This window comes from Macrobrachium nipponense, chromosome 10 (genome assembly GCF_015104395.2).
Source record: "Macrobrachium nipponense isolate FS-2020 chromosome 10, ASM1510439v2, whole genome shotgun sequence".
NCBI lineage: Eukaryota > Metazoa > Arthropoda > Malacostraca > Decapoda > Palaemonidae > Macrobrachium > Macrobrachium nipponense.
In genome coordinates this window covers 77,983,727-77,997,168 of record NC_087204.1, presented here as the reverse complement: position 1 = coordinate 77,997,168, position 13,442 = coordinate 77,983,727, and the positions used below count along the sequence as shown (strand labels likewise).

The window sequence follows — 13,442 nt, the reverse complement described above, 5'->3', positions numbered from 1 at the left end:
GGGATTTATTTATTAGGAGCTAAGCTGTTTTGTCACCTGTCAATTTCTTTTGTAATCTCCCGTGATCACAAATAGAGGCTACACTCAAAAAACAGTTTGACATAGGAGAAACCTATTTTTGGTAGCTGCTGTGAATCCTCAAACCCACCCACTTTCCCTCTCTAAAAGGCATGGGCCCGGGTGAACATTTATCTTGCACATCTGTATGCACAGTGATGTTTCTCTTATTTTACTTACCCAGGAAAAGTCACCCCTTCCTAAGTATGTAATAATTTGGAATATATTGCATGTGTTGGGTTAGTTGTGAAACTGACCTGAGTTTTGTTTGGTAGACTGAAAACTGATGTGTCTAGGTTATCACAGACCTTGGGTTTATAATAAATAATTAATTTTGTTTTTTTTAAATTGTTTTGGGGAATTTCATATATTATGCCTCCATTATTGTGTGATTAAAGAATGCTGTACTTTTACAGTGAACTTTATGTTGTTATATTTTAGGAGGCTTGTCATTTGCTTGCCTTTCCTTTACATTATCATAATCATGAAATATTCTTTTACAGATCAAACAGTTATTCCAATTTTTATTTGCTTTTCGTTCAGCTGGTGATGTAGGTCTATAGCATTAATGTATTTGAATTTATTGCGACTTTTATTTGTGTCTGTGATCGTGCATCTGAATGTTGTCACCTTCCAAAGAGGCTCATTGTCATTAGTGTTATGAAACTGGTTAGCAAGTAAGTGAAAGTACTCAGTGACCTTTGTGAGAAAGTGACGTTATGGTTTTATGCTCCTTCAGCAACAGTCTCTCCAAGAACATATTTTGCGAAGGTAGTGATGGTTTCTGAATCTGAAGTCATTCCATGCTTTCAGGGAAACCACTGATATTCATACAGTACATTACGGTAGTCTGGAAATATTTGGCAACATAGTAATTTATATTAATGCCAGCAGACTGTCCTTACTCATAACACTTGTATACCACTTCCTTTTCAATTTTCTTGCTTGGCTGCTCTTTGTTTTTTGGGGACTTTTTTCACACTTGAGTGTCTTCTGAGGCATGGGTAAGCACCATGATTTTTTCCTTGTGAGTTTTATTATAAAACATGCTTAATTCTTGCCAGATCCTCAGCATACTACAATAATGTTAGCCTTTGTGCTGCTATACCTTCTATGGGATGTTCATGGATTTCAGCTTCGCTTCATGTTGGTTAGTCATTCTCATTGTAACTGGGAAAAAATCAGCTTTATTTGGAAGAATCCTGAGATTCTAACGTATGGCAAATTACATATTTTGATGATTTTTGGAATATTGTGATCTTTTTTCTAAAAACATTCACAGAGAAGCTGTCTCTCTCTGTTTATAATTACAGTTTTGTGAATATAGTACAATATGTTTATGTGTTTTGTTCTATTTTTAAAGATATATTACTTCTCTATATTACAGGTAACACGTTTTGTTTTAATGAATGCAATGACATCTGAAGTAGTGTATCAGTTATGTATTGATCTGATCTACAGTGTTTATATTTATGTTTCAGCTTATTGAGGTTTTGCTTGTATTACAATCATTGCAAGACACGGGCGAAGACGAATACAAGGCTGAACTCGCCTTTTACTACTACATGGGAGATATACAAAAAACAAGAGATCATCTCAGTGCAGCAAAGCAGGTTAGTGAGGAATATCATAACTGGGTATATATATCCTTTGAATAAGCCATTTGGTTCTCCATTTATGATTTGCAACTTAACTGTACCTCTACATAATCCTGTACCATACTTGGCTACTTTTAATGTTTCATTAGACAACATTGCTTTTTGTGCACTTCACTCACAGTTTGAGAATTAAAATAGACAGATAGAACTTAGTGCCCTCTCTCTTTTCTGTGATTTGTTTTGGGGCTGTTTTTTTTTATCCCCCTGCTTCAGCCATTTAAATATGAATAATATTATGCATATTAATTCTTTTCATTATAGTATTTTGTTGATCTGAAATATTTCAGCTTCTAGCCTTGGGTTTTGAGGAATCAAGAATTATAGATGCTCTTCTGAAGCATAACAATGACAGAGACAAAGCCCTGGAGGAACTTATTGCATAGTCATCTGACATTTTCACTTCATAGCCTTCATAAGGTATGTCCACTTTCTGGTATATTTTGTGAATGGTGGTGATAATAAGCATTTTATGTCTTTTATGTGTTCCTACCTCATTGTGGTCTAATGACCAAAGAGTGCCCAATCCTGCCTGCAGTAGATAATATTGCAAGGTTTTTCACAGCATTCCCTCCTTTCTCCTTTCTGTCTTACCTCTTAACTGTTCATCTCAAACATCTGTAGTTCTGTACCCATATGTACTCTTTATGTAGACCAGTGATAGAGCATATATTTATATCCAATAATTGCTCAAAGGGCAGTCTGGCAAACTGAATAATCCAATTTCTAGTTATACTGTGTTTTGGTTTGGTGGAATTACCATTGGACCAGTTCTAAAAAAAATAATGCTTTTGTAATTTATTGAAAGAGGTCTCTTAGAACCCCTGTTCCCAAGAATTGAACTTTGAGAAACACCAACTCAGGAATGACACATGACTTTGCTTTGAAAACTTCAATAGATGACTTGTTGTTTGGAAATAAGAAAGTTGCTGCATTTGCTAACCAGCCAGTGCAGACCTTTATTCAGCAAATGCTTTGTCCCTGTAGGTATATTAAGGTCATTCTACTTTCACTGCATCATAGGTAGATATACTGTGCCTCCTCTAGGATTTATGCCTTTAGTACTGTATTATCTTTTGTTAGATAACAGATGCCTCTCTGATTGGTCATTCATAAACAATTACTTATCTTGTATGAATAACAGTCTGTTTGCTATATTTCCTGATTATGTCATCCCAATTCTGTTTCAGTAACTCTCTGTTGTTGAGGCAGTTGTTTATATGTCTGTATATAAAAAAAAAATGGGTTTTGTAAGATACAAAACAGGACTGCAATGTCCTACATTAAGAGGTTGGGATGATACTCACCTCCGCTTGACATAGTACATAATGCTAGCCTTCCTTCGATTGGACAAGCAAGGTAGTGGTACTGGTTTGCAATTCACTTTACAGGGTCTCCCAATGTAATAGTTGATACCCTATCAAGGAAAACGATAACCTCAACAGAATGGAGTTAGACAACAACAACTTTTCAGAAAATAGCCAACCTGCTTCCACAAATAGAAGTGGACCTGTGCACCACATACAAGAATCACAAATTACCAGGCAAGAAACAGCAAGAGATGCCTTCCTAAAAGACTGGAACAAATGGAGGATGATATACTCTTTTCCAGATTTCGAAAGTGTGGAGCAAACTCATAACCTACTAAGGAACAGCTTACTCAGTAGCCCCAAATTGGCCAAACAGGCATTGGTAGGCAAAGAGATAAATTCCAAAACTGTCCGCTGGTTTTATCCCAGTCAGTAGGAGGGAAAGTCATTTAAGGATCCTCCTTTCTAAGCCAAAACCTTCACAGGTGGATTTTCTTAAATATTATCTGTGCCATGAAAATTACATGCCCAACATTGCTAAGTACCTATTGCAAAAATTACAGACTTCATATATCTGGCAAGACCAGTATGTATGGAAGATATAGTTACATTATATCCATACTGACAGCTCAGTCAAAAAATGTAGGGAAAATTTTAAATTTCTTATTCCTTTTTGAAGAAAAAAGCCTTGCAGTTACAACAGTCATGGAATACAAGGCAGCATTAATGAAACCATTGTTTTATGGCTTTGTGATTTGACTTGAGTATATAAGTTGTCACTTTCCTTCTGTGGTCCTTTGCATTACAAAGATCTGCTCTAGAAGGGTTCCAATCACTTGGTCCCTGAACAAGGTGCTTAGACTTCGATCAGCTCCTCAGTTCAGTGGACCCAATACAACCACGACTCACAAGCTACAGTATGCGATCTTCTTGATTGCATCAGCGACAGGAGCTCATGTTAGCCAACTGGGATTCTTAGACGGAGACAATATATCACACAAATTATTATTGTCCTCTGATATGTCATGTCTGGCTAAGAATGGGATTCCTTTAAGAAGAAAATTTCCTATTCTAAATAAACTAGAATTAGGAGACAAAACATTATGCCCAATTCAAGCACTTAAGGTTTACTTAGAGGTCATGGCAAACATCCCTAAAGGTCTGTTTTTTCTACACTCTAGTAACACTTGCCACTAGCTCGAACAAATTCGACTACACAGTGTATCGGTAGGTGGCATGGATAGTCTTGACCCTTAGGCACTACAGTGGCAAACTACAGGTCTCCCTAACAAGTGGGTGTGCCAACTATTGCTGGGGAAGGTTTGACAATACTGCAACCATACCTAGCATGTTTAAGGTAAGTCACCACTGAACGTCACTGTAAATAACATGAGTTCACAATTAGTTTCTTATTCTTTGTTACCAAACCTAAAGGTATTTGGAATAAAGAATGGGGCCTTGAAACTAGGGGCTGGACCCTGGGCCAAAAATGTTTTTGGATTGTCGGTATTAAAATTCAAGAGCTTTTTGTTACCTGTCAGTTTCTTTGTAAAGCTCCATGAGGATGATACAGTGCCTACACTATTATAAAAAGGTTTTGTCGTAGGAAAAACCTATTTTTGGTAGTCACTGTTGAGTCCTCAAAACCCTCCCACTTCCCTAATGAAAAGATATGTGATGTGGGTAAGGGAGCATCTTGCATTGACAAACATAAAGGAATGGCAGCTTGGTTGAATTTTGGTCGTATGTAAACAATATGATGGTGCGTATGGGCATAACCACTTCTTGCAGTTTTGACGTAGGATATTAGTGTTCACTTAGAATAATAAAAAGTACTACCCTGTTATCCTGAGTCCATTTATACTCTTATCAGGTATTATAATGTTTATCATTACGACACAATATCTGGCCACAAGACCAGTAGAGAGAATTTTCTGACATTAGCCTGGTCACCATGGAGCTCTGGATAGACCATGAAAAGGGTAATCTTGAGGACTTGACAGCAACTACCAAATAGTATAGGTTTTTCCTACATTAAAACCTGTTTTATACCATGTTGTAATTTTTGCTTTTCTTTACAAGTTCTTTTAAGTTATGACCTTTTGAGATATGGAAGTACAGTGCATGCTTTTACTGAAGCAGTGACTTGTGAGATATAAAAAATGCAGTTTGTTTTGAAAGCATTTTAATTTTCCTCACCCAAGAAAATTTTAATTACAATACGCTTCTGTGATCATTTTTTTTGAAGTGTGCTTTTAAGGTCATTTGTTTATATTTTCAGGTATGTGATCTTGAAATGCAGCAGGGGTGAATAGAATATGGCATATTGTCTTCCTGTTGCAGTGTAGCTTTTGAGGTCACCTGTGCATTGGTGATGTATGATTATTTCGAGAAGATTCTGGAGATATTTTTGCCATTTTGTATATATATATACAGCTGTTTCTGCCCCTACAGGATGCAGTATCATTAGTTTGTTAGGTATCCATGATACAGTACATATTTGGAATTGTTTTTCATTACTTTCTTTTTCACTTAATTATGAAATTAAGCTGGTTATTTCATTTTGTACAGAAAATACCAAAACTTTGCATCATTTTATGTACAATTTGCCATTGATTCATGGTTTATCTTAAATGATTATACTTGGTCTTTTTACATTGAAATGCATTAGAAGTATCATTTGTCATAATGTTGTGAGAGAAAGTTCTGAGGAAACAGAACTTGATACTGCCCATGTAAGATGCATGTACATAGCTGTGATGGTTATTGTAATTCCTAGTAGACCATGAAGTTGTTAGGTCTTTTAATTTAGGTTTTTTCATTTGCATTTCATAGCATTCTCCTTTTGCTCCTTGTGAAATCAAGTAAGTCAGAAAATGCGCTAGTCAGATCAAATTGCCATAATAATTGTTTTATTGCTGAAGAAACTTATGGAATTTTAGTTAAAATATTTTATGGTTTGTTGCAGCACTATATTTTTCTTTAAATTCTCAGAAGTGGTTCATTACATATAATTGTCCTTTTTTATAGAGATTATCTCCAGTGCCTTTGAATTAAAAAGGGTAGAAGCCTTTGGATGTAGGTATGTAAAACGCAGTGTTTTAAGAGAAAATTAATTCTTTTTGGTCACCATTGATGTCTGTATATGTGTATATATCTATATATATATATGTGTGTGTCTGTGTATGTGTGTGTGTGTACATATATAAATATTCAGAAAGATTGGAGGTATTACTGAAAAGATACTTTTTCTCAAATAAGAAAGGTCACTATAACTGATAACAAAAGAATCTCACACAAAACATATTTGCTGCGAATGCTTGATACAATCCATCTGCCTCTAGGTTTATTAAGTAATTTCTCAATAGGATATAGACCACTTCTGCCTTTTCTGGGATAAAATTAGGTTGGCATTTTTGCAGAATGTTTTTGGAATGATTTTAGAAATTTTTTTTTTCTAATTGCAAACCACAAGAAATTAGAAATACACTATACAGTATTAGGCCTTAATTGCATGCAATATTGTCCAAAAATAGATGAAGTAAACTGCTTGGATATTTGAATTTTCAACCAGTGCAATAACAGGCCATCACTTCAACTACTAAAAACAAATGGAATGAAATGAGGGAAGCCAGATATGTAAGTGCATCTGTTTGGACTCAGATCAGGCACCATTGCACCCTTTAATAGGATTTTGCACCCCCTCTGCATGCCAGTGGTTTAAATCCTCAAATAGGATGTTGTTAGCATCCGTTTTCAGGCATTACATATTGTCTGCTTATAGTGTGTACATCACCTTTGACATGTTGAGGATGAGAATGAATGCTTCCACTCTGCTGGTGGGGCAGGGAGGGAAGGAAAGTATAGTTTTGGCTGCAGTGGTACTGCTGCATCCATACATGGTTTCCATGATTTTGTGTTGTGGTAGAGCGAGTACAGTTTGGTCTGGTATTTCACCAGTTGTCAGTTCAATTCCCCAAGAAGGGAGGTATATTCTATATTTTTTCATTACCATGGAGTAGTTTTTTATATTTTGCTTGTATAGTGGTGTGGCTTATAATTCAAATATTTCTGTAAAGTGAATAAGTATGACATTTAACATTGCCTTAGACTAATCTAAACAGAATAGAAATATCTGGGGAGCTTAAGAACTTGTAGACAATGCTTTCAAGCAAATGTGCGAAAGTGGAAAAGCGGAAGGAGAAGGGAGGAAGTATTTCATCAGAATCATGAAAAGTTAGTTATTCATTTTATTTGCATACCTATTTGGTAAGGAGTAAATGGAATAAAATTTTAGTGTAAACTTTGCTAAATGATGAAATTTACTTTTTTCTAGTATTGTACAAGCTACTGCCATCCATGGTGCTTTGATATAGCTTTGTACTGATTTCTGTAGAGAATGAATATTAGAAATATTGTGGTCGTTAGCTCTTTGATTGATGTTTGGATTTATTTTTTTATTTTTTCAATTCCACAGTATTCTTCAGTTTTATTACACCCTTTGGTTTACAGGGAGCAAAGGAAGGTGTATAATGTAAACTGTACTTAGTACAGAGACAGAAAGCCTTTATGTTATTGCTCTTTTCAGATTTTATAAATTTTATTGTATTTTTATGTTACAAATATTGCATTTCATTAGTTAGTAAACTTTGTACCCTACAGACATGGATAACAGCTTTTTGCCTGCTTATTATTTTGATAAAAAATTCACCAAGAAGCTTTGAAAGCAAGCTTGAGAAAAAGTATGGGGTAAAATTTCTAGTTTGTAATTACCTAGGCAAAGAACAAAAAGTAAGTCATTAGAACAAGCAGATCATTACCATGGGACTCTAAGTATCCATTTGGCAGGTGCCATTCACTTTAGTACATAACTGCACCTAATAGGTGGCAACTATCAATAGACCTTTTGTAAATGTTGGCAAAATACACCGACCTTTCATTTTATTTTACTGTTTTATTCATTGCTATCTCTACATGTAGCATTATTTTCTATTTTGAATGTCAAGGCTAAATAATTCCTTTGTCCTGTGTTTTTCTTTGTCTTTGATGAATTGCTTAGATTCTAGTTTTGATATGGAGACAAGGGAGTCATACATCATTGTTTTCCAATTCCTGGCTGTTAAATTCTTTCCTTTTCCAGTTTGTTTTAGGGTATTATTTGGTTCTTTTCAACCTAATAATTACGTTGCGCATGTGTCAAAGATTTTTAGGAATTAAAGAAATATTAACTAGTTTTATATTATGTACTATTATTATGAAGTATAACATGTGCCCAGAGTATTTTTCAAAATCCTGTTTTTTACTTTATAAACAATGTCTGCTGTACTGCAGTTGTTTTTGTTGTCAGTGCAGAAACCCACAGAACAGTTGAAAGGTCAAGAACAGATTGCATATGGGAAAAACACAAAGGATACCTTAACAGGAAGAGAACTAAACTATAAAAAGAATAGGGTTATTTGAAAATAACTCCATCACCCACATCAATATACGTATATAGATTAATACAGTGAAACCTCGCTTTAATGTACTAGTAGAGGGAGAAGGTTGTCCTTTAAAGCCGATTCTCCGTTGAAGTGAAGCATTGTTTTTTTATCATGTCCTATATGATGTTTATTTGTAGGCTAGCCTCGGCCTAGGTGTGATAACCACTGACATACATGAAAAGATTCACATTATGAAACTAAACTGATGATAAAGGTAATAAAATCATTTTCACCTTAAATATTATTGGCATATCTTCATAATAAATAGTGTATTGAAAGAAAAATTTTATATTAATAAAATCAACTTTTAACTGGGAGAAACCAGCAAACAATTTGTAAACATCAAGTAATACGGTTGGGTTCACAAGAACCTTTTACGTTCGGTAACTTTACAGAAAATTTAATGGTAGCGTAATTACGGTAGCAGTAATATTTAGGATAAGATAATATTCATATGTAATTAAAAATTCATAGTCATATTGATGGTTAACTTTTCAGAACAATGTAGTCATACGAACGATAATTATCGTACATTACCTTGTTGTTTGTGATTGGCGATGAAATGTAAACATAAAAAAATCATTTTTACCTTATATATTACTGGCATATCTTCAAAATAAATAGCCTATTTGAGGAATAATTCCGTATTGATCAAATCAACTTTTATATCTATGTGAGGCAAGTTGACGTAGTGTAAACATCAAATTATGGTAGTGCTGACAGCAACATTATCTTTTGGTATCATTTCAAAATTTTAATGGTTGTGTAATTATGGTAGTAATAATGTTTAGGATAATATGATATTAATTTTTCACTAAATTCATTACCATTGTGGTAGTAAATAACAGTTTAGAACAATAAAGTCATATGAACGATAATTATTGTACTTTGGCGTATTGTTGGGGGTTTGTGGCTGGCGATGAGGGTCGATACTTAAACAAAATGTTTCCCTTTTAGGCCTTGCGTTTAGAAAAAATGTGATATAGAATTGACTTTTTTATTTCATTTTATTTTGAATTTATAAGGATACAGTAAGTAAAACAGCATTTGTAATAACATCATCTTTGTATAACCAATTTTTCATAAGATACCTGTTGTTACAAAAGCTAGCCTATACACAGATGCTTTTGTAATTTAACAGTCATCGTATGCCATACTACCCTTGGTTTGATTTTGGCCATTAAATCCGATGTCCGTTGGTGCTGGGTATGTTAAAACGAGGTTTTACTGTACAGACATAAGCCTATTATTCATGTCTCAAATGTTCTCAGATTCTGTTGGGCAGAAGCTAGTCTTAATACCAGCACCATCTGGAACCACATGTGTCTTTTCTCAACCACCTACTTCTTATGTGAGCCTGCATTGCTGTTAAGTGCTTTGTTCACTGCTCCTTAGATGTTTACCTTGCAACTGGATTACTATTCCATCATTCATTACTAAGCATTTTCACTTTTTGCCCTCAGTGGCGTGGTTGATATGGTGTTTGCTTCCCATCTCGGTGGTCGCGGGTTCGATTCTCGGCCATTCCATTGAAGAGTGAGAGATGTGTATTTCTGGTGATAGAAGTTCGCTCTTGACGTGGTTCGGAAGTCAAGTAAAGCCGTTGGTCCCGTTGCTGAATAACCACTGGTTCCATGCAACGTAAAAACACCATACAAACCTTATACAGTATATCCATCATTTATTTTTATGTTTTACTTTAGTTCTTGGTTAAGTGATAAAAGAGTGAATTCATCTGATAGGTATTCAGGACCATTCCACTGCATACTTTGCCATCCATTCCTTGCTTGATTTTCATCACCTTTGGAGGACCTGAGACTTCAGGGACACCTCCGGACAGTTTCTTTCCACAGGACTAAAAATAGAATCATGTCCTTAAGAACAAGGTCTCATAATAGTGAAGGAAAGGGATTTTGAGATTGTTAGTAGTTTAAAGAGACTTCTGGGTTAAAATAGGTATGGTAATGTGATTGATGATACAGCATCAGTTTTGTTACAAAGGTACAAAGTCAGACCACTACTTCTGCCTCTTTAAAACATAATTTGGAAATGTCTTTTATTTTATGTGCAGAAACTTGGCAAAGGCAGTATACCTTTATCTCTTTTTATTGAAGAGATGTTTCTGATGAATGGTCAGACTTATTTCTGTGTACCTTTGGAGGGAAAAAGATAGGGACTCCTTATCCACATGCACATAACTCTTGTCCACCTATCATTCATGGCACAGGGAAGAAACAGACTTCCAGGATCACTGATTGCTTTGCCTTTCTGAAAGTTGATAGTAAGTCTACCTCATTTCCAAATCTGAAAGACTTTGTGATCAAGAACCATGCATTAAGTATAATGGGTTTTGTCATCACTGTTTACTAACTTATGAGCTAAACACTTAGTTCTTGACTCATTTCAGTTGTAAAATGTTTTACAGACAACATACCCAAACTGTGGCATTCCTGCAAACTCCTCAGTTATATAGTTAGTGCCTTTCTCCCAACCCTACAAATCTTGCTGCTACCTATATAGTCAACACAAAAAGTGAGATAGGTGACTGCGACGTACTTGGGGTTCAAACGGGCCGTGCATAGTGAAACTACTTGCCTGCTCTAAGAGACAAAAGACTGTGAACCTGGGAACATTAATGACATGAATGTTAAAACATATAATGCCTATGATTGATCAGTTTTTATAATAAAAAATAGGTTTTGTATTATAAAAAATGTTTGATAAGAGTAAATTGAAAACAAAAAGGCAGAAGTTTAGAATTTCTCTAAAAGGAAAGCAACTTGTACGTTACAAGACAACTAAAACTCTTGATAGTATGTGTAAGAAATGATGTCACATGAAATAAAAGCAGAAATACAAATATAATTTCATTAAAAAACAGACTTGATAACAGGATCAAAAATGGCAGTTAGAAATATGGCTTTCTTTTTTTATTCATGTTTCTTAAGTGGTAAATTGATACTTTACAAAGGGAAAATGAAAGTTGAAATGAGTGAAGGTATTTTTTCAATGATCCATCAAGCATCCTAACACTCATGTTTTGAAAGTGTTCAGCCTAAATGGAGCACTTACCTTGACCCTGTCAGTGTCTTCAATTTGAAATTACCAGATATGACAATAAGATCTTTAGGAGGTTAATTTGGTATCAGGAATATAAGGAAACCATGTCTCTTAAAATTTTTTAGGATTGATGCATTGTCAGTTAAACTGATTAAATTCATCATTGCCCAGCCTCATCTGAAATGTGGCTTTAATGCTCTACTCATGAAATGGTTAATGTCGACATGATAAATGTATCTGAGTGGGGTAGGTAAAACCTACAAAATATCATTGGAGTTGCTTGTAATCCTTTAAAAAAGAAAGAAAAGGTACAAATATTATTTTATTTATCCAGTAGACTGCTGAGTAATAGACATGGAATTCTTCCTTTTACCTGCTTATTTATTTTATAAGTTTCTTTTATTAGTTAGCATACTGCGGAAGGGATTTTGATAGTTGTCTTCACTCAGCAAGGAAAATATGAGTTCTTAATAATGTTTAATAGTGTATAGAGAGAATGCTTTGATTTATTGTTTTATAAGGAGGGATACATTTAGATGTATCCCATCTACAAAATTTTGCTCTGTTTAATACAGATAGACTATATAGAGTTGAAATTTATGTTCTGTTATTCCTTGCAGAGAATCAAGAATGGTGATTATTTTTATTATCTGTTTGTTTTAATGGTTATATTGCCTAATGCTATAAACAAATTTTTTATGTATTCAGAATCTCGTGAAAAGCTATAACTTGAGTCATTTTCATGCTCTCTTATAAAGTGATAATATTTATTTATATAAATAGTATACATAATGGACAGCAGTAGATATCTGGCCAAATCTGATTTCTAGTTGGACAGATTTTCTCTGCATCTGTGATGTGGGTCACAAATTATGAATCTTGATGGACAGATCTGGTTTAGGTTTTTTCAGTTGTGGCAATTTTTTATTCTGGTTGTTGAGGTGGTTTTCAGATATTTTTGTGGTAACTTTATTATTAAGAATGTAAAGACGTTGCAACTTTCAAAATTCACTTTGCTTTAGCATCAGATATTAGGTCAGCATAATTTTTCAGTGTTAAGAGAGTTGTGCAGTCAAGTTATCAAAAATAGTCAGTACCAACACCTTTTGTATAAATTTGATCTGCTTGAGTTTGAGTACATTATTATTTTTTTGAAATTGTTTTATTACAAGCTTCTGCAGTTTGGAGAAAAATACTTTAGAAGTTTTGTTTTAGTAGAACAGTTGGCAATAAAAGATCAGAGTGTAAGTTTTCTTTTAATGCAGTTCAATGTTTGATTTTAATTCACATCAATAAAAAAAAGATCGTGAGAACATTATTGTGCATACAACTTAGGACTTGTGATGGTATCATAAAAATTTTAATAGTTTTGTAACACAAGGGATTTAGTTATTAAATTCTCAGTGCATGTAGCACTAATACTAATTATTTTTTAAACCCTCTGAGCTCATCTTTATAGTCTGTTAATGTGGAATGATAAATGCAGTAGTACTGTCAATATACCTGTAATCAAATGGGTTTCACATTTATATGGCTAAATACACTAATACCTGTGTTATGCAACTTGCTGACATAAGCCACCTACAGTCTTAAAATCAGTGGTCACCTTGAAAGGTTTATAGTCATTGACATGGAAAACAACCTCTTTATCAGACTGCAGTCAAGTTGACAGCTAGTAAGAATATGCAAGTTTTGAATAACTTCAAAGGTGTCATTAAAAAAATGTTTCCAGTCTTTGATGATGAATGTTTCACAGCATTTCTTACTGCAATGTATGAGTTTGATTTTGCTAATGTCCCAGTCAAGATATCTCCAAAAATTAATTTTTCCCTTTCATGTCCTGGTTAACTAGCTTTTGTGTACCAGAATAAGTCAGC

The 13,442-nt window shown here is 34.3% G+C and overlaps 1 protein-coding gene across 2 annotated transcripts in view; it reads left to right on the top strand.

Annotated features, from left to right (window-relative positions):
• LOC135223711 (uncharacterized) overlaps window positions 1-12,813 on the top strand; it is a 103,311-nt gene extending 90,498 nt beyond the window's left edge. For both annotated transcript variants that reach the window (XM_064262446.1, XM_064262445.1), the window contains exons 5-7: window positions 1,539-1,670; window positions 2,003-2,132; window positions 5,304-12,813. In XM_064262446.1, coding sequence (XP_064118516.1) covers window positions 1,539-1,670; window positions 2,003-2,098 — 228 coding nt within the window. In that variant the 3' untranslated portion in view covers window positions 2,099-2,132; window positions 5,304-12,813. The remainder of the gene's footprint in view (window positions 1-1,538; window positions 1,671-2,002; window positions 2,133-5,303) is intronic.
• Window positions 12,814-13,442: the final 629 nt, after the last annotated feature.